General features: G+C 45.5%; 1 protein-coding gene across 1 annotated transcript; it reads left to right on the top strand.

Moving 5' to 3' along the window:
- The first annotated feature begins 12321 nt into the window (after positions 1-12321).
- LOC136536872 (uncharacterized) lies at positions 12322-12852 on the top strand. Its single transcript, XM_066529023.1, has 2 exons — positions 12322-12533; positions 12621-12852. The coding sequence occupies exons 1-2, from the start codon at positions 12322-12324 to the stop codon at positions 12850-12852; spliced, it is 444 nt and encodes a 147-aa protein (XP_066385120.1).
- The last annotated feature ends 9778 nt before the right edge of the window (positions 12853-22630 follow it).

Genomic DNA, 22630 nt, shown 5'->3' with positions numbered 1-22630 from the left:
TACATGCTTTTGTCTGAGGATGTCACTTATGCTAGCAATGTATTTGGAACTCATATTAATGAAATCCTTCGAAAGCAATGTTGTTTTCACTAATCGGTTTTGAAATCCAAACTTGTATTATTATTTATGAACCTATTTGTAATATTATTTCCGCTGCAACTCTGTGTATGTGATGTGTATTTGTTTAATCACGCGATCTTGGTTGTGATGTTGATTTATCGAGGTCCCGCGTGACACTCGGCGGACTACCGGGTTTATATAAGTGAGAGTATGCGCATGTCAACGTGTTAAGCGGGGACAGCCGTACTTGATCTTGTATAAATTGGGCGGTTCTGTCACAAGTCAATGGAGCAAGGTGGCTCCTCCACGCCTGTGGGACCCACATCGCTGATGGCGGTGAAGGATGCAGTCGGGTCGACCTCGGGAGTACCTAGGCAAGGAATGCGACCAGCGATGGGAGCGACAACTCGACCGAGCATGCCACCGACCACTGCAACGCGAAGGACAAGTGGCGGAGGGGTTGAGTACCAAGGCCCAACGATAGTGCTGGATGTAGAGGGAGACCAGGAGTCATTCGCACAGCATGTGGAGCAAGTACGGCCAAAGAGACGCGCCTTCTCCACATCATTCCGTGCTTCCAACATGTAAGTATTTTTAACCTTGATGTAAGTTAGCAATTTGCATTGAATATGATTGCCTTCTGAACTTATCTCGGATGTACTAGTTCGGCGTCCATAGAAAGTCCAAACCAACTAGCTAGAAGTGGCGTGGTGCCGCCAATAAGTACAGAGCAGGCTACCTAGCAGCTGACCACCGAGGAACCCATAGTAGAAGATCCATCGGGGCCTCAGCAAGCGAGCAGTCAGACAACAGTCCCCGAGCAGGTGGTCGAGCGACCAGCCGAGCCAATCATGAGTGCTCCGAGCGCTAAACCTGCTGAGGGCAACACCTCAACGTCGAGGGCAATAGAGCAGACCGAGGAGCAGTGGCCGGAGCTGAGAGCATAGACCACTCTTACCGACGCTGCAGCTAATGGGAAGGCTATGGTGATCACAGATGTTGTTGACGCCGGGCCAGCACCAGGACCCGAAGAAGAGCACAAAGAGGACGAGGTGGAGGAGGTCCGGGGCCATCCGCAAGACAAACAACAACATGTTTATGTGTCGCATTGGCAGAACAACCAATGGGTTATCCATGAGGAAATCCTGGAGGTCGAAGAAACCAAGAAAGTTGAACGAGCGGCGAAGCGGCTTGTTATGGAAGTGCAGGTAAGCTTCGCTTCACCCCCTAGTCTTGCGATCTAGTCATAGTTGTCTTACTTAGCTATCTACACACAGGACTTAATGAAGACTACAAGGTATCGCAAGAAATGCTTCGACCAGATTGAGGGAATCGTTGCAAACAACAAGGAGCTGACAGCAGAGGTGGACCGCTTGCGCCAGCGACTTGAAGCCGCCGATCATGAAAAGATGGTGCAAGATTCCCAGAACCAGAACCTGGTCATCCAGCTTAGTAAGAAAGAGCAGGAAAGAACAAGTAAGTAGCCATTTTGTCATACCATCTACCAACAAGTGCTGTTGTGTTGTTGGTAGTAACAACTGTAGTGCAGGCTTAGAAGCTGAAGTGATCCATCTTCGAGAGGAGAATAGTCATGTGGTCGGGGAGTGTGATCGCCTAAATGAGGACAACAGAAAACTAGCACAAGACCAGTCATAGCTCTGAGACCACATGACCAAGATGACAGAGGAGCTGAAAGGTAAGTTGTCGAACCACCTCTGCTCATTTTTGTTGCCTATCGTAGTTTGGCGTGGTCTAACGTCTTATGAGCGTGTGTGGTTTGTAGTTATAAAAATCAATGCAAAGAAGCATCTAGAGGCCATGATGAAAGACCATGACAGCTAGAAGGCATAATGCCAAGAGATCACCAAAGACCATGACACCTGGAAAAGCCAGTCCTAGGAGGTGGCAAAGGGCATTTTGCCAGTCCTTAACCTCATCGATCCGGCACTAGCAGAAGATGTGCCAAGGACGCCGCAGCTGGGGTTGATTGAGAGATGCCAAAGGGCATCAGGATGGTTCCAGGAGTTCATGAAGGAGGTGGGGGAGTACGCAGGCGCACATGTGCTAAGCATGGTATGTGCTCACTACCCCCTGATCGATCCCAAGCGCCTGGAGGCTAGATACCCGAAGGAGGTAGATCCAGACAAGGCCGAGGAGCTATGAATGACCTAGCTGGACTTGTCGGTGAAAATAATTGGCGATATTAACCTATGTGGAGGTGCGACACCACCCATACAAGGAACGTCATCAACAAGTTAGCTGGGAGCGCCGTCATTTTCAAGCCAACCGATGAAGCCTGCGGTCTCGACCAGCCAGGCATTGGCGGGGCCATCTTCTTCAGCTCAATCAATGCCAGAGTCCCCGAGACCCTTGCACGATGTCAGGCCCAGCGAGCAGTAGGTGCCGCGTGCCCCGGCCAGCCAATAGTGTAGGCTATAGCTGTAGAAGAAGATGTAGTTGGGTTATTGTAAACTTGGACCTTTTATGGCAAGCTTGTAATAACGTAACTGTATATCAACATAAGCTTGTTTGTTTTGTAGAAAACGTGTTTAAGCTCGGATATCGTGTTGATGTAACTAAGTTAGAACGTGTTGGCGTTCTATTTAGTTGTACCAGTTTAGTCAACACATCATCCTGAAAGGTTTGTATGGCCCTGGTTTGTCTTGTGGTCGGAGTGTGAGGTGCGTAGCTTGTGCACACGTAGAAACACACAAGTCAAACCAGAGAGCACCTACCGATCACCCATAGCATAGAGAGCGGATCCCATGCATGCGTTGGGAGGAACCAGAGACAGGGCCTGCTCTGAGAATCCGAGAAGGAATGGTGGTCGGTTTTAACTGGTAGAGTTAGAATAACAATAGACTTTGAAGTGACACATTAGAGTGGTCGGAGAAATCACAATAGCTTTATTGAAATAAATCAAAAGTACAAGAGGAGTACATATCTTAGTAGCTAAGAATAGAAATGCCTAAGCTTGTCGATGTGCCAGGAATTGGGTACGTCTGTGCTGTCTAGGCGAGCTAACCTGTAAGATGTAGGGCGTTTAACCTCCTTGATCATGAAGGGTCCTTCCCATGGGGTTGTGAGTTTGCGGACACCGGCCTGATTCATCTTCCACTTTAGGACCAGGTCCTCGACCACAAAGAACCGCTCCTTGACGTTCTTGTTGTAGTACCTACGCAAAACAGTAAGGTATTTGGCTGTACGTACGCAAGAATCGAGCCACTTCTCTTCTACACTATTCACTTCTAGCTCCCGCACTTCATTGGCCTTGTCTTTGTCAAAGTTCTCTACCCATGCTGATCTGAAGGCTATATCTATTGAGAGCACTACCTCAGTGCCATAAACCATAAAGTATGGTGATACGCCGGTATTGCGACTGGGCTGGGTTCTGAGACCCCAGACCATGGCTGATAACCCTTTGAGACATCTTTTAGGAGCTTTTTCATTCTCTCTGTACATCCTTTTCTTAAGTGTGTCTAGAATCAAACCATTTGCCTGCTCGACCTATCCGTTAGCTCTAGGGTGTGCCACCGAGACGTATTTTACTACTATGCTCCTTTCATCGCAGAAGTCCCAAAAAACATTCCCGGTGAACTGGGTACCCAGATCAGTGATGATGTTGTTGGGTATGCTGAAGTGGTGGGTGACCTGGTCGAGGAATGCGACATCCTTTCCTGAAGATGCCTTGACCAGGGGCATGTACTCTATCCACTTGGAGAACTTGTCGATCAGCACAAATACGCATGTAAATTTTCTAGGGGCCAGTTTGAAAGGCCCGATCATATCCAGTCCCCAGCATGCGAAGGGCCAAGAGGCTGGTATAGTCTGAATCTCATGTGCTGGTACATGGATTCTCTTGGCAAAAAACTGACAACCTTCACAATGGTGGACTAGCTTTTCTACATCGGCTATGGCTGACGGCCAATAGAACCCTGCTCGAAAAGCCTTGTCGACTAGCGTTCTCGAGGCCACGTGGTTGCCACAGGAGCCAGAGTGGATTTTGTCTAGGAGATGCTCGCCATCCTCCTAGGTTATACACTTCATCAAGATTTCCTCCTTCGTGTTCTTGCGCCACAATTTGCCATCGACGAGCAGATACTGCTTACTGCGACATATCAGGCGTTCATTTTCTGTTCGATCGGTGTAACCGCTACCATCTATTAGGTAATTGATGAAAGGTACTCTCCAGTCAGGCTTCTTAGTTATCGGAGGTGGTTTGGTGGTGTTCGACATAGGAACCATAGCCACCATTGGCTGGTCTGGAGGCTTGTCGACCACAGGATCTTCTTCTTTGATGGAGGGCGTGAGCAGGTCTTGAACAAATACACCATGTGGGACTTTGGATCAGGATGATCCTAACTTTGATAGCGCATCTGCTGCTTGATTTTTGTCCTGGACCACATGTGTGTACTCGATGCCATAGAACTTGCCTTCCAGCTTTCTGATCGCTTTGCAGTATGCGTCCATCTTTTCGCTAGTCGTATCCCAATCCTTGTTGAGTTGGTTGATGACTAGAGCCGAGTCTCCGTAAACATAGAGACGCTTGACACTGAGCTTGACCGCAATGCGCAGACTGTGTAGGCATGCTTCGTACTCAGCGGCGTTATTAGACACCGGGAAATAAATCCTGAGGACATATCGGAGCTGCTCCCTAGATGGTGATACGAAAAGGACTCCTGCTCCTGCACCATCAATGTTGAGAGAGCCGTCAAAGTACATCTTCCAATACTCGACAGGCCCCTGAGAGGCAGGTGTGCTTAAGTCTATCCACTCGACGATGAAATCGACAAGTGCCTGAGACTTGATTGTAGTACGGCTTGCAAATTCCAAGGAGAAAGGGCATAGCTCCATTGCCCATTTGACAATGCGCTCGTTTGCATCCTTGTTGTGAATGATGTCTCCTAGAGGGTACTCGGTCATGACCACCACACGATATCTGTCGAAGTAGTGTTTCAACTTTTAGGATGTAATTAGTATGGCGTAGATCAGTTTCTGAATCTATGTGTACCTAGTCTTGGATTCATTGAGCACCTCACTAATGAAATAAATTGGTCATTGTACCTTGTAGACATGGTCGTGCTTGTCACACTCGACTACCATGGTAGTGGAGACCACTCGATTAGTTGCCGCAATGTAAAGCGGGAGGGTTTCGTCTTCTCTAGGAGCAGTGAGGACCGGAGATGATGTAAGGAATTGTTTCAGCTGTGTAAAGGCAATGTCTGCTTCCTCCGACCACTCAAACTTCTCGGATGCTTTGAGCAGCTAGAAAAACGGTAGTCCTTTTTTGCCTAATCTGGATATGAAATGACTGAGGGCAGCCATGCATCCGGTAAGCTTCTAAACATCCTTCACCTTTTTGGGCAGCTTCATCTCCAAGACAGCTTTTACTTTCTCTAGGTTAGGGCGTATGCCATCATGACTGACGACGTTGCCAAGCAGTATACCAGATGGAACACCAAAGATGCACTTCTTTGGGTTTAATTTCCATTGGAATGTGTTAAGGGCTGCAAAGGTACATTCTAGGTTGTCGACAAGGGTGTATGCTTCCTTGGTTTTAACAACTACATCATCAACATAAGCCTCGACGAGGTCGTCTTTTATCTCGTCTTTGAGGCAGGCCTGTATGGTGCGTTGGTAGGTAGCCCCAACGTTCTTGAGCCCAAATGACATGGTCATGTAGCAGTAGGCACCGAAGGGCGTGATGAAGGATGTCTTGATCTGGTCATCCTTTTTTAGAGCGATCTGGTGATAACCAGAGTAGCAATCGAGAAAGGAAAGTAGCTCGCAACCGGCAGTTGAATCTACGACCTTGTCTATGCGAGGTAAGCCGAAGGGGTCTTTAGGGCAGTGTTTGTTGAGATCAGTGTAATCAACGCACATTCTCCATTCCTTATTCTTTTTGCGTACAAGAACTGGGTTGGCTAACCACTCCGGATGATACACTTCTTTGATAAATCTAGCTGCTAAAAGCCATGTAACTTCTACCCTAATAGCCTCCGTTTTGTCACGAGCGAACCATCATAGCTTCTGCTTGATGGGTTTAGCCTTGCCATCGACATTTAAGGAGTGCTCAATCAAGTTCCGAGGTACACCGGGCATGTCAGCGGGTTTCCATGCGAACACACACACATTGCTTCTCAAGAACCTAATGAGCGCGTCTTCTTATTTAGGATCCAGGTTGGCCCCGATAAGGGCCATTTTTCTAGGATCACCGTCGACCAGCTGGATCTCTTTGTGCTCTTTGGACTTGATGTTCTTGCATGGGGTCTCGAGCTCTGGGATCCAGGTGATCTGCTGGGGTCTTCTTAGCGTCGAGCGTGGTCTCAGCCATGCAAATAGAGAGGTCGTGAGCCTCTACTATTTTGAAGCTGTCATCCTCGCAAGTGTAAGCTGCGTATGTCACCCCTGAGAGTTAGAACCCCCTTCTCAGTAGGCATCTTGAGCACCAAATACCTGTAGTGAGGTATGGCCATGAACTTGGTGAGCGCTGGTCGGCCAAGGATAGCATGGTAGGTGCCTTTGAAGTCGGCGACCATGAAGTTGACGTAGTCGGTGCAGAAGTGGTCTGGGGTACCAAATTGCACAGGTAGCGTGATCTGCCTGAGAGGTGTGGAGCTCTGTCTGGGGAGAATGCCCTAGAACTATGCCTCGTATGGCTTGAGATCAGCCTAGGTTATCTTCAGGGCTGGCAAACTATTCTTGAACAGTATATCGATGGAACTGTCGTCGTCAATCAGCACTCTATTGAACTAAATCTTGTTGATACAAGGATCGAGAACCAGAGGAAAACACCCTGGCTCAGGTATTGCAGCCCATTGGTCCTTTTTGCTGAAGGAGATCTCGCGGTGAGACCAAGGAGGGAGCCGCAGATCGGCGATGAGGTTGTCGGCATTGGCCATGTTCAAGCAAGTGCGGGCAAGCAGCTTGCGTTCTCATTTAGTCTCGATGGACACTCTGCCCCCAATGATGGTGTGGACGCAGTCGGTTGGCTTGACGTACTTGTGATGGGGATCTGTGTCTTCATCATCGTTGTCCTCATTATGCTGCTCCCCTACGTCGTTAGGCTTGTCGAATTTATCCGAAGCCTATTGGCGCGTGTAGATGGATTTGAGAACACGGCAATTCTCCATGGTATGGTTTGACTTAGGATGGAGCTAGCAGGGTCCTTTCAATGCTTTGGCATAGTCTTCTTCGTAGTTGCAATGTCCGCCACCTTTTTTAATGGTGTTGACTTTGCCGTCATCTTCCCGAGCACGCTTGCCCTTGTAATCGTCACGGCGATTACGCCGCTGATTACGCTGATCGTGGTGGTCGCGGGAATCATTGTGCTGGTTGCGGCGATCAAAATTGTCGTTCCGACCACGGTTGCAGCGGTAGTCGTCGTGGTGTGGGGGGTGGTCAGAGCGTGGAACCCTTGCTGCTTCTTCGATGATTATCTTTTTAGCATCATCGGTGTCCGCATATTTTTTAGCAGTGGCTAGGAGCGCTATGACCGATTCAAGTCTTTTGTAGAGGAGCTTGTCCCTTAGTGCATCGTGGAAGCAAAGACCAGTGATGAAAGCTTCGATTGCCTCATTGTCAGAGATTGACGGGACCTTGATGTGCATCTCTGAGAAGCGTCAGACGTACTCACGTAGTGGCTCATCTTTGCGATCTCGAATCCGCTACAGATCATATTTGTTGCAAGGTTGTTCACAAGTAGCAATGAAGTTGTCGATGAATGCTTGCTTGAGCTCTTGCCAAGAATCAAAGTAGTTCATTAGCAAGCTGACCAGCCATTGGTGGCCTGCATGGCCGATGACGACTAGGAAGTAATTAGACATGACGTGCTTGTCAGCCATGGCTGATCTGCACATGGTTTCGTAGAGCATGACCCATAACTTGGGGTTCTCCTCGCTGTCGTACTTCTGGAGTTTTTCAAGCTTGAAGTTTTTGGGCCATATGACTTGGCAAAGGTGAGGAGTAAACTGTTTCAAACCTAGAGGGCCATGGGTGGTATCATATTCCATACGGCAATAGCTTTCATGGGATGTACGATCGTTGGCTCTTTGGTTAATGCGATCGCACAGATCGCGTTCTCTGAGGTAATGGCAGAGATCGTTATTGCCATCACGGCGATCCCGATTGCCCCCCTGGTTGACCCCACGACCGCAGTTATCACGGCGATTGTCATGGTTGTCTCGGTGGTTGTCATCCTGGTAGCCACAGCGGTTGTCGTCCCGACCACCATCATGACCACTGTTTCTGCCTTGACGGTTGTCTGATGGGTCGTTGTTGCGTGAGCCACGTTGGTTGGGTGACTGTGGGTGGCTTGAGTACTAGCGACTACAGCTTGATTCGACTGAGACGGTCGGAGCCTGGGCTTGGTTTGCAATTTCTGCGCCCTGGGCTATAGCAGCCGTCAGGTAGGCTTGTACATCATCATGAATTGCTTGGATTTCCGGGGTATTGGGTAGTCATTGCATTGTCGCCATAGCAACAGCTATGTTGGCGCTTGGAGTCCTGAAGACCTGATTTTCCCCTACCCTATCAAAGGCATTATTGAGATCACGTGGCTGGAACCTTATGCGTCGTGCCTCCTCTTCTGCCTCGGCTTCGGCTTGTCTACGATTAAACCAGTCAATATTGCGTGCTTCGCATGCTAGCCTTTCTTGTTCTGTTTCACCAACTGCCGATGGTTCATCATTACTGACGACATTGATCAAGTCTCCTCGCCTTGGTGGGAAAGATGGGAATTGTGGAAAACCCAGGGAGTGGTCTGGGATATCCAGATCATATTCAACTTCTTCATTGTCACGACGCTGGAGCTCAGTGTGGACGGAGCCAATAGATGCAATGCTGGACGGGGAGCTTGAACCGCCCTCTTGAACTATGTGGACCGACCCTTCTTGATACTCCTCGATCCGAACCATGTTGACAAAGTTGCATGGCTTTGGCCGAGGTCGATGTATAGAACACAGATCCGAGCAGCGTTGTATATTGTGCGTGTGGTTGGAAACAGTGTTTCATAGGCCATAGGGCTAAGCCTGGTAGTTCTCCATCGAGGCTTCACACTCGGAGAGCCAGAGACCCATCGCGGGGGCTGGTTAGTGATGAACAGAGCGCCCTTCAGGATTAGACATGACCACAAGATCTGTACCGAGTCGTGTAGGACGACTGGCCTGAGCTGGTCGAGTAGATCTATTGTGGGTAGTGGTTACCTGCTTGGTAGGTTGATTTTGAATCTAATCTACTAGAGCTAGGGTTTCAACAAGCTTGGTGCCGACCCGATCGATGGAGTCGAGCAGGTCGATGTTGTCGATCTGCCTCCCTTTGTAGCGAGGAAGTGAACGACGGGTTGTTGGCATGGCTGAAGACGATGCTGGTGTGGTTAGAGCTAGGTCCAACATGGTCGGAGCCGTAGCCAATGCCGGTGAAGCAGTGGTCAACACAGATTGGATCTGTGCCTCCTCCGTGGTCATGGCGATGAAGTTGTCAGAGCCAGTGGTCTAGGTGATCTGGCCGATGGTGAACATGAGGCCGTTCGGCGTAGCCATGGAACCGGGGATGAGACCCCCTACCTAGCGCACCACTATCAAGGAAATATGGTCGGCAGTCTACCTAGGGGTATGCCCAAGGTAGTAGATTATCGGCAGACAGGTGCGCAAGCTACGAACGAGATGGTGACGCAAGACACACATGAGGTTTTATCCAGGTTCGGCCACCGTGAAGGCGTAATACCTACGTCCTACGTCTGATTGTATTGTTGTATGTCAATGAGATGTTTTTTGAGAGGGGTCCCCTGCCCGCCTTATATAGTCTGGGGGGCAGGGTTACAGATCTAGAAACTAATCCTAACTAGTTACAATTGTCATAGGTGGCCGGATAAGGATTCCTATTCTAACCGATTAGGATCTTGCTTAATCTCCAAGTCTGCCTTGATTCCTTACGCGGGACTCCGAGCAGATTGGCCAGGCCGCGCGTTGTCTTCTAGTGGGCCAGACCCCCTAGTCTAGGCCGGCCCAAGCCTAGCCATAAGGGTATAGGGGTTAATACCCCCACATGATGTAATAAGTACATTACTTTGATACTATTGCAATTTGTGGTATATGTGTGTGTTTGGACATCTTGGGCGCACATATATGAGTACCTGGTTTTGCTATGCAAAATTGGGTGCGACAAATTGGTATCAGAGCTATAACTGACTGTAGGACGATCAACCTTGTTAGAAATGGACGTTTCTAGGATCACATTATCTTTATTTTACTACCTTTAATTTCTATAAAATTTTTGCTTATATTCTGTTCTTTATCTGTTGCCAAAAATTACTTTATTCTAGTACTCAACCTTTTCATTCTTATAGATGGCCCACACCAAGCAGACCCCATGCAAGAGGACCATCATGATGCCCACCAGGAGGACCAGGTTCACATTGGGCAAGTGTGTCCCGGCACATCCGATGGAAGCTCTGAGGAACCTGGAAGAGGAACCACCTATGGAGGTGCCCATGGGGGAACCTCTGGAGGACGTGCTGGAAGATCCAATGGATGAAGAAATAGAAGAGGGGCCCATGTTTGAGGAGCCCATTGAGATAGAGGAGTCTGAGGAGGATCCTATGGAGAAGAATGAACAAGGTGGCCAGGAGGGAGCTGGTGACCCCGATGATGGAGATGACTCTGATGATTCTGATTCTGATGGAGGTGATGATGGTGGAGATGGTGGAGATGGTAATGATGGTGATGATGGAGGAGATGGTGGAAATGGGGGTGATAGTGATGATGATCACAATGCATTGTTGGCTCAGGGGAGGACTACAGAGATCCACTACGACTTGGAGGGTGATGCCTACTACCATCCCAAGCTTCTTGCACTTGTACATCGCTACCACGCTGGAGGCACTGTTTAGTACAGGACGGAGCATTGGACCCACCCCGACTACACTGGCTTCTGGGAAACAGAAGTGTACATCTATGAGGGGACTCTGGTGCGCTACATCCACCGTGCCATCACTCCAGGGCTCACACGTGCGGCCGTCATCAGGGATGCAGCTCGACAGGCATTGGTAGTCAACCGCGACCGCCACTTCGACGACATCGCCTAGGAGGACGACAGATATCTTCCCCACCGTCGGAGCGGCCAGTCTACATGCAACATCGCTGCACCACTTGGAGAGGCAAACCTGAGGCTGAGGCCTACCCAATTGTGCTTGGCTGAGACCAACACTGACTTCGATTAGGCCCTGGATGAGCTCGATGTCATGGGGAAGGCATATCTACAGCTTGCCCATGAGAACGCTACACTGAAGCAACAGCAAGGAGGTCCAGATGTGGAAGCGCCAGGTGTACCTACTCATCACCCCTGAGGAACAGAATAGAGTTTGGAGACCCCAACACCAGCACCAATGTCGGCCCGTACCCATAGGAGGAAGTCTTAAAAATATGTAATAAACACGTGTAGATGCGCGAGAGAGTGTTTAGTTTCTTTCTTTTAATGGTAGAACATGTGTTACTTACATGGTTGGATGTTTATCATTATGAACAATGCTTGATTTGGATCTTTGATATGATTGTGATGACTTGTGGGCATGTCCACGGTCATTTAGTTAAGGTTAAGGTTTAAGGATATTATGAATAAATAGTTGGGTTTCGTTTTATCATGTTGTCCATTCTGTATCATTCTGAGCAGTCCGTCTTTATCAGTTCATATCTCATGTTCTAGCTGTACAATGGTCATGAAAATTTTATGGAGACAAAGTAGACTTCAACATCTTTCTTTTGGCTCTGGAATCACCTCAATACCTATTATAAATTGTGAGATACAGTTGTTGTAAGTTGAGGTTTCTGTGCTGTAAGAATTCTGGAACAGTACTGCTTGTTGTCTGTATGTGGCTAAGTAAACTTCAGAATCTGAAAAAGTGTTCTTAATGAAAGTTGTAGAGAATTTCATAAGCTTTCCAGAAAGGTAACATGTGCAATCGGATATTAAACAGAGAGTGAGATATTCTCGTTTTACTGCACTGCTGTTGTCCAACTCGCTGGAAAAGTTCAGAACAGTTATCTTCTTGTATACCCTACACATATCTCTTGTCTTGATCTTGTGACACCTACTCTTGTTACACCATTATCTTTTAAGAGTTATATGCTTGGACATGTGCGACTTATATGATGCATCTATAGATGGTGAACACCAGGAGGAACAACCAGGGAGGCGAGGACCTGCCACCACCTCCTCCAGTCACCATGGAGCTGCTGATGATGATGCAGATAGTTGCTTCAGTAGATGGCCCAGAACATGCAGAACATAGGGCAAGGGAATGGGAATGCACCCCCTCATGTCAGAGATAAGTGGGGAGAGTTTTTGAAAGGACACCCACCTGTATTCAAGCACTCTACTGACCCACTCCAGGCTGACGACTGGCTACGTGCCATTGAGAGGCAACTGGAGATTGCCCAGTGTGATGATAAGGAGAAGGTTCTATATGCTTTTGGATAGTTGTAAGGAGCTGCATTGGATTGGTGGGACTCATTCCGCTTCAACCATACCGAAGCTAATCCCATCACTTGGGCCGAGTTCTGCAGTGCCTTCCGCTCTCACCACGTGCCTGCAGGACTGATGAAGTTGAAGAAGGAGTTCTTGGCTCTCAAGCAGGGGAGCATGACTGTTGCTGAATATCGTGACAAGTTCATACAATTGTCACGGTATGCACCAACTGAGGTAGATGAGGACGAGAAGAGGCAGGAGTTGTTTATGGAGGGCCTAAATGATGGTCTCCAGTACCAGTCGTTGTCTCATACTTTTGCTAGCTTCTAGCAGCTGGTGGATAAGGCTTTGGTGATCGAGAACAAGCGTCACCAGATGGAGGACAAAAAGAGGAAGTTTCAAGGATAGCAATCTAGGAGCAACTCTCATTTCCGTGCCAATCCTCAACAAGCTCAACCTTAGCAGTGCTATCAAGGTCAGTCAGGTCCAGTCAACCACAACCAGCAACCCCAACGTGCACAGCAGCAGCAGTAGTAGTACAAGGCACTAGCTCAGCGCCAGCAGCAGTCCAACAATGCCCCCAATGCTCCATAGAAGAATGGCGCACCAAAAGCGCTAAATGCAGTTAATGATAATAAATGCTTCAATTGTGGAGAGCCAGGACATTACTCTAACAGATACCCCAAGAGAATAGCTAACACATAGCAGAATTATGTTCGGGGGAATGTGAATCATGTAACTGCTGAAACAGCTCAGGAAGCACTAGATGTGGTGATCGGTACATTTCTGGTCAACTCAAACTCAGCTACAGTACTTTTTGATTCTGTTGATTCGCATTCCTTCATAGCATATACATTCATAAAGAAGCATGGTATTCCAGTAAGTGTTATGAGGAAACACATGCTAGTAATCTCACTTGGAGGGGTAATGAAAGCAGAGTGGATATGCTTAGCTGCTAGTCTCAGCATAACAGGGGTAGAATTTCAAGCAAACCTTGTAGTTATAGACTCATCTAGTATTGATGTCATCTTGGGTATGGATTGGTTAAGATTGCAGAAGGCAGTTATTAATTGTGGCAATAGTTCCGTGAATCTTACCACTCCATCCGGAGAGGAAGTTGAGTATGTGGCAACATAGTCAGCTGTAGAAATATGCCGGGTTAATCAGTTGGAGGGCACAACCTTAGAGGATATAAGGATAGTAAACGAGTACCCAGATGTCTTCCCTAAGGAATTGCTAGGTATGCCACCTGAATGAGACATTGAGTTTATAATTGAACTTTTACCTGGAACTGCACCCATAGCTAAGAGACCCTATAGAATGGGAGTGAATGAATTAGCAGAACTTAAGAAACAATTAAAGGAATTGTTAGATAAGGGTTATGTTCAACCTAGTTCTTCACCTTGGGGTGCACCAGTACTATTTGTAGAGAAGAAAGATGGTACACAGAGAATGTGCAAAGATTACAGATCACTTAATGAGGTCACAATTAAGAATAAGTACCCACTGCCTAGAATTGATGACCTATTTGACCAGTTGAAAGGGGCTTGTGTGTTTTCCAAGATCGACCTTCGATCTGGATACCATCAGTTGAGGATAAGACGTACTGACATCCCCAAAACTACTTTTGTGACCTAAAATGGACTGTATGAGTTCACAGTCATGTCCTTTGGTCTGACAAATGCACCTGCTTACTTCATGTATCTAATGAACAAAGTGTTCATGGAGTACCTTGACAAGTTTGTCACCGTGTTCATTGATGACATATTAGTGTACTCTAAGAATGAAGAAGAACATGAAGAACATTTGAGGTTGGTGTTGCAGAAGCTTAGAGAACATCAGCTTTATGCTAAGTTTAGCAAATGTGAGTTCTAGCGAAAAGAAGTATCTTTCCTTGGTCACATAATATCTAATGGAGGATTAGTAGTAGATCCCAAGAAGGTTAGAGATGTGTTGAGTTGGAAGCCACCTAAGGATGTTAGTGAGATTTGGAGTTTTCTAGGTATGGTTGGGTACTATAGGAGGTTCATCGAGAGATTCTCTAAATTAGCCAAGCCCATGACTTCTTTGTTAGAAAAGAATGCTAAATTTGTATGGACTAAGCAATGTCAGGACAGTTTTGAGGAGTTGAAGAAGAGATTGACTTCTACCTCAGTGCTTATCTTACCTGATCTCACCAAAAGCTTCTCTATCTATTGTGATGCCTCACGGCAAGGTCTAGGCAGCGTTCTTATGCAAGAGGGCAGAGTTGTTGCCTATGCATCCAAACAACTGAGGAAACATGAGTTAAATTATCCGACTCATGATCTAGAGTTAGCAGCTATGGTACATGCTCTCAAGATTTAGACGCATTACCTAATTGGTCATAAGTGTGAGATTTATATGGACCATAAGAGTTTGAAGTACATATTCACACAGTCAGATCTAAATCTGAGGCATCGCAGATGGCTAGAGTTAATCAAGGATTATGATTTGGATATACACTATCACCCGGGAAAGGCTAATGTTGTAGCAGACTGTCACACCCCAAAAATTCCATTTTGGGTTGTGAATAGTTTTTACTGAATAAAATTAATGCTTTTATCATTTTTTAAAGTTTCCAAGATTTAATTAGGGTTTTTGCAGTTTATAATGTGAAAAATGTTGATTTTTAAATAACTTTTATAATATAATATGAAGGGTGTTGCATTCATGTCGGTTGCATTCGGTGTTTATGAGTGCAAATGGTTTTGAAATAAGATAGAGCAACGTTTCTCGTTCTTCAGGATTTTTTCCAACCTTTTCTGGAATTAAATTCATTTTTCCTTGAGCTTAATATTTTCCTTGATCTTTGCAACAATCTTTTTGTGAGCTCAAACAACTTTAGTGGACTTCCTCATCATTCAATCTATCTCCAGGATTGTTTTGGGGGTTTTTCTGAGCTCCGGGCTATTTTCGTGGCTTAAAAAGCAATTCTGGATTTTCTAAAATTATTTTAATTCACGAAATTAAAATAATCCCAAAAACCCTAATTTTTCCACCGACCCAAACCCTACATATAAATACATGCCATCGTTCTCCTTCTCGCGCTAATTGCAAAAGTATGATCGGTTTCGCGAGCCGCCAATCCGTTTGCCCTACGTCTATCGCCGAAGTTGCGACGGTGAACTTTTTCGGCAAAGGTTTGGCGAGGTTTTTTGGCCAACTTCGGTGTCCCCTGCAAATTCCAAGACCATCACGAGGTTTGTATTGATCTCCTCTACACGGTCTCTCATTTCGTTTCGCGAATCTGTCACTATTTGACCCGTTCCCCATCCTTTCTTTTCCTTCTCCGGCGAGCATCACCATTGTCGGCCATCCCTTGCCCTCATGGCCAGCCCCAGGCCGTGGGCTAGCACTACCGCGCCGCTGCCTGGCCCCACCAGCCATCCCTTGCCCCCGCTGGCTGAGCCTCTGGCCAAGGCCGCCCCCTCTCCTCCCTGTGCCCTGCGCGAGCCCCTGTGCAGCTTTGCTGCTTACTGTGCCGCGGCCCTAGCCCGGCTCTGCCCTCGCGTGGCTATCCCTGGCCGATCGCCAGCCCCCGCCGCCAGTTTTCCCGGTCGGCCCTGCTTCCCCTCGCAGACGGCCTTGTTTCCCCCCTGTGCAGCGCCGCGTAAACAGTAATCCATAACTCTACTGTAGCGATTTCGATCCAGAGGAAGAAGGACTATTTCATGATTATTTATTTTCTGAAATCGCAGATAGGTCCATGATTCATTTAACTTGCGTCCTTTTCATCTATTATTCATCCGTATGATATCTGAATTCAATTCTTTCAGTTTCATCTCTCCAATATATATTCCTATCATTGTTTAATCCCGCTAGTACTAATTATTTCATTTATTTCAGCGCTTTTCAAGTGAAATACCTAAAATGCCCCTCCTCTCGATAAATCTTTTGGGGTCCGTATCTTTTCCATTCGATCTCCGTTTTCAGTGGTTCTTGCGCTCACGCGATCGTAGAAACAAGACCTATGTGTAAGTAACCTTTTCATAAGTTGTTTATCATGTTTGGTGTACTACTTTTATTTATTTGTATATGTTTGCTTATATGTCTATGCGCCCGAAGATTTGTCGCGATGGAAGAGAAGTCATCGGTGGACCTCGAAGACCAAGAGTTGAGTTGTTATGCGTTTCTAAGCCTAAGGCAAGTGTCCTTGACCATCTTGCTCCTACATTTGTTTTACTTGGAGTTAGCGTAGTTAGACCATTAGTTGCATGCAGAGTCATCATTTGAATCCTATGTTAGGGTTTACTAGAACTTGATGTTATCATCCTTGTAACCTGGGTTGGTTGGGTAGCTATCTTGCTTAGCTTGCAGTCTTGGGTTGGAAAGGTTATCATTTAATAATTGATTAATGATTTATGCAAATTGGGTTGGTAATGTTTATAGCAACATGGTGAATAGGAATCCAGCAGGATGGTTGGTTTTGGTGGTGGTGTGTGCCAGATTTTGGGTAAATGTTTTCTGGTGGATTGTTGGAATTGGTGGAATGGATTGTGCTTGTTCCTGCTTGGATTCTAAGGACCGGTTCATGGATAAGTAACCCGGCTTAACAGCACAACCTCGAGGGTTATATGGCTCTGGCCCTGGCCAAGTAATTGGTTTATGTGGCACAAGAGGGGGCTTCTGCAGTGGTGTTGGTACCCACTGTTAGCGGTTAGAAACCTTAGTGAAGGTGTAAAATAGACTTGGAGGGACTTTGTAAAGGCCTTGTAGTGTGACCCCGCTAAGCACCTAGGTAGTGTGAAGCGTGACGGGGAAACATGACTCGTGGTGAAAGTGTGCAACCTCTATAGAGTATAAAACTGATATATCAGCCGTGCTCATGGTCAAGAGCGGCCTGGACTTCTTCTTGATTAGATGGGTCTGGTTCAGTTGGGAGGCTTGGATGGAATCCAAGTGTTGGTTTGCTTGGATGGGATCCAGGTGTGGTGCTCGGATGGGATTCGAGTGTTTGTTACAGTGGTTCTTCGAGGTGAAGGAAGATCTCATCTAGTTAAATAGGTGCTTAAGGTTTAAGGTCATAGGTGTGTTGCTTAAGGGCTTGTGTTAAACCCTGTTAGCCTTTCCTTGTGTTGGCCTGCATGTCATACTTTCCTACACTTGTGGAGTACATTTCGATGTGCTCACCCTTCTCTTTGTCCCCTTTGCTACCCCACCCAGCGGTTCGGACTAGAAGATGGAGTTTCTAGAAGATGGTGTTTCCAGAGGATGGTGTCGATGCTAGGCTAGTGTACCCTTGGTCAGCTGCCTGAAGGGATGGAGACCTTGCTATGCTAGAACTCTGATGTAATTTTGTGTTTAGGCCCTCTGGTCATTTTTGATATATGTAATCGCTTTTGTAATAAACATTGCAATGTATCATTTTGTCATCACATGGATGAATAAATAGATCCTGGCATACATGGGATGTGGATTCGGTTTTGTTTTATGAAACCAGGTGTGACATAGATGCCTTGAGTAGGAGTTATGTGAACATGGCCTATACAACTCAACTACCTAAAGAGTTGTGTGAGGAGTTCAAATACCTGAATTTGGGTATTATGGCTAACACCATGGAGTTAGAGGTAGAATCTACTCTAGAACAAGAGATTCGTAAGGGACAACTGAATGATGAGAGGATCAAGGATATTGTGGAACGTATAGTGATTGGTAAAGCCCTAGGATTCCACATGGATGATCAAGGGACAGTATGGTTTGGCAAAAGGATTTGTGTGCCAGAAGTGAAATCTATTAGGGAGTCTATTTTGAGGGAAGCTTATGACTCAGCCTATTCCATACACCCGGGGAGTACTAAAATGTATCTTGATCTTAAAGAGAGATACTAGTGGTATGGACTAAAGAGAGATGTAGCTGAACATGTGGCCATATGTGACACATGCTAAAGAGTAAAGGTAGAACATTAGAGGCCAGCAGGTTTACTACAACCTATGAAGATACCCAAGTGGAAATGGGAAGAAGTTGGAATGGACTTCATAGTTGGATTACCCTGTACACAGAGAGGATTTGACTCTATCTAAGTAATTGTAGACCGTCTGATAAAAGTGGCACATTTCATCCTGGTCGAGATAACTTATTCAGGTGCAAAGTTGACAGAGTTATACATGGAAAGGATTGTATGTTTACATGGAGTACCAAAGAAGATTATTTTAGATAGGGGTACACAGTTCACTTCACATTTTTGGCAAAAATTGCATGAGTCCATGGATACGAAGTTGAACTTTAGCTCAGCTTACCATCCTCAGACAGATGGGTAGACCAAGAGAACAAATCAGATCTTAGAGGATATGCTAAGAGCTTGTGCTCTACAGTATGGGACAAGTTGGGATAAGAGTTTGCCCTATGCCAAATTCTCCTATAATAATAGCTACCAAAAGAGTCTTAAGATGTCACCATTTGAGGCATTGTATGGCAGAAGGTGCAAAACCCCATTGTTTTGGAATCAAACAGGGGAAAGTCAAGTCTTTAGACTAGATGTTTTGCAACTGGCAGAAAAACAAGTACAAACAATAAGGCAAAACTTGAAGGTTGCACAGTCTCGATAGAAAAGCTATGTAGACACGAGAAGAAGAGATTTGGTGTTTGAAATCGGTGACTTTGTTTATCTCAAAGTTTCACCTATGAAAGGAGTTAAGAGATTTCATACCAAGGGAAAGTTATCACCTAGGTATGTGGGACCATTCAAGGTCATCAACAAGAGAGGAGAAGTTGCTTACCAGCTAGAATTACCAGAGCAGCTTTTAGGTGTTCATGATGTCTTCCATGTGTCGCAACTTAAGAAATGTTTGAGAGTACCTGAGGAACAACTACCTTTGGAAGAACTGGATATCCGAGGGGATCTATCATACAAAGAATATCCAGTGAGAATTTTGGAAACAGTGGAGAGAATCACTGTAATAGAACCGACCAATTTATAGGAGCACAAGTACAAAAGCAATCACCGGAGTGATCAAACCGTCATACTTGAACCCATATAAACCCGATAGTCAACTGAAACCACGAAGGATTTCAAACCAACTTGCATACAACCAAGATCACAGTAATTCAACATAACAAGCCACATGTTACATCCCTTCACAAGTAATTCATAAGTACCACATACATCAGAGTACACATAGTTATTACAAAATGAGTTCACAAATAGCGGAAGCAAAGTAGTTTAACACCATCACACACACTTAGTTCAAATACAAGCCAGTACCATAGTCATATCCAGCAAAAGCAGTAAGATGAGATAACATAGATGATCATGCCCATGATCTAGTCTTCATCCCCCGCAGGGTGGAGACAATACTTGCAGTAGCCGTTATATAGCACGTCATCTGCAGCAAGGGGGAAATAAACCCTGAGTACGAGAAGGTACTCAGCTAGACTTACCCGTCGTAAACCAGAAATAAATGACACCAAGGATTATGCAAGGCTTTATCGGTGGATCAAGCTTGACAACCATTTTGCATAAACGCTTTAGTGATACAAGAGCAGAATTTGCTTTATGAGTAAGCAGCAATTTAACAATATTAACCTATCAACTAGATTAGCACCTGTACTAGAGCAAGCAATTGATTAACTCCAAACATTAGTAACCATATCCGGTATAATGTTGTATCATCATCATCATCAATTTAACCATCAAGTTCAATTAAGTGCATCTATGTTGCCGCTGCTCAGTCAAGTTCTCACTATCCGGGAGAGACGGCGATTCGAATCGATTCCTATCCAGCTGGAGGGGTATTCCTAACACAAACCCAGGCATACCTCGCGAAGGCAGCCTTAGGTCACCTTTGGTACATCTCAGGAATCGTGGCTCCGAGCAGCGCCGCACCCTTAGGGAGTCCACTCTGCCAGGTGGTCAATCTCACCTCAGACTTACGCCAATAGCTTCCCGCACATCCTTACTACCGCTAGGGTGTGCACTTTCACTTCTCGGTCTTCCGGCCTGAGTTGAGCTACTCGGCTTCGCGGTCGGAACGAGTTATCCGGCCAACTAAGTGATAGGCATGCGTTCAACATGACATGAGGACGTACAGCGAATCGGTCCTTAACCGACACAGACGGGGATAGATCCACAACCAAGACCTCCTTGCCTTGTTGCTTCTCTATCGACCTCCCGCCCGATCACAATTCATTATTAACACATGGTTATTCTCCACGATAGCAATTATAGCCAACCGTGACCAGACATTTTTCTAATATGCAGGTGACAGGAAATCACCTGACTTTTACCTGTCTAAGCATGGCTAAGCTTTGATTCGCTCCTGGACCTAAATAGGATTCAGGGTACGTATACTAGCCAAGGAATAGATATATATGCAGGAAGTGTTCGCATCCAATTCCTATCACTTAATGCATCAATAAATAAAGATACTCAAAGTAACCATTTTGAAAACATAGGAGTCTTAGAATGCTCCGGGGCTTGCCTTTCAGAAAAGATGAAGGTTGGTGATCGGGGCACTCAAGAACTTCTTCGCTGACTCCTTCTTCGGGGGCCTGCACCTCCTGTTCCTGAGCTTGCTGCTGCTCCTCCAGAAGTACTGGCTCGAATTCCAGAAGCGTAACTCCCTCCGAAACATCTATTGCATGCCGATGCACAAGATAAATATCATGGATGCATAAGGAATGATATGATGCTCATGATGAATGAATCACAGTAAGTGTTTAACGAAACATCACTGGACACTCGTTTACCGATTAAGAATAGCTCTATTCAAATCACTTTAAAACATGTATCAAAACTTAACTTGAAGAACAAGATCAACTTACCTAACTTGCATAACCCAAGGTAAAGCTGCTCATCATTAGTTAAAGGCCTAACACCTAAGAACATTACCATAATCTTAGAAATAGTAAAGGTATACATAATTTAACATTTAAAACTTCGTATGCATACAAGTAGTCCCTTAATTCAATCACAACCAGAGTTCTACAATCCCAAATGACTTGTATGAGGACATTCCGGAAAGCTTATGAAATTCTCTACAAAACAATTGTAAACATCACAGCATGATACTTACGTTAACCAAAATGAATTCCAGTAACCTAGAATTTATCCAGAACGGTAGGGTTACTAAGTTATTTATTTAACGATGATGCAAAAGCCTAATTTGACCAAACCAAGCTTACCAACTTATTGCACATACCAGAGGAACACTACAAAGTATAGTGCTAACTTCTAAATAAATTATTTAATATCCTTTTCCAATTTATTTAGTTAATTAGGTGATTAAAGCAATATATAGTAAAACTGCTCACAAAAATCTACAAAAATTACAGTGGCTATCTCATGCTTCACATAGACTACCATAAAATTTTCAAAGCCATTGAGCAAGCAGAACTTGCTGTACCTAAAATAACAAGTGGTATGTCCATTTTTAGCATAATTAGGAAACCCTAATGAAAAGTGTCAAGCAACAGATTTCACATTTTTCCTAGCATCATTCTAGCATAAGAACCTTACTCACCAAATTTTACCTATACTGGATCTATAGAAAAATTATGAAAATTCACACAAGATCCATTTATTGATAAAAAGAAATTCTATAACTTAAAAACTATACATGCACTGGCTCTGAAATTTTAACCAGAGATTCTACTAAGCAATACTAGATTGCCCATAAAATTTCATCATTTTTGGACCACAGAAACTCAAGATAAAATTCAAACAAATTTGCATGTATCCAAAAACACATTTCAAAGTCCTATTTAATTTATCCAGAATTTCTAAAACATGTGCTCATATAATATTTTTATTAAATACTAGACATTACTAGGAACTCAACAAAATTGGAGCCATAGCAATTGGATCTACCAACTAGGAGATACACATTTTTGAATCTATATACCAATCTGTGAAATAATAAAAACAAAACAAATAAAAAAATAGTCTACTGCTGTTGGGCCGGCCCGAAGGACCCGGCGGCCCATGACGCATGCGCAAGTGGCCCAGCCACACGGCGTGGCCCAGGCTGGTGGTTTCCTCAGCAGCGGCGACTGACAAAGGGCCCCGCGCGCCAGTGAGAGAAAACAGGGGAGGAGGAACGGCGGTGGCGTAGTTCGCCGCCGGTGGCTTCTCCGGTGAAGGGTGTGGCAC

Source organism: Miscanthus floridulus, chromosome 2 (genome assembly GCF_019320115.1).
Source record: "Miscanthus floridulus cultivar M001 chromosome 2, ASM1932011v1, whole genome shotgun sequence".
NCBI classification, from domain to species: Eukaryota; Viridiplantae; Streptophyta; class Magnoliopsida; order Poales; family Poaceae; genus Miscanthus; species Miscanthus floridulus.
Note: the sequence above shows the minus strand (reverse complement) of the source record. Positions and strands in the feature narration are given on the sequence as shown.

Coding starts and splice junctions, on each gene's coding strand:
- LOC136536872 (XM_066529023.1), top strand. CDS start 12,322: ATGGCCCAGAACATGCAGAACATAGGGCAAGGGAATGGGAATGCACCC. Junction 12,534..12,620: donor GTTCTATATGCTTTTGGATA/GTTGTAAGGAGC, acceptor CGAGTTCTGCAG/TGCCTTCCGCTCTCACCACG.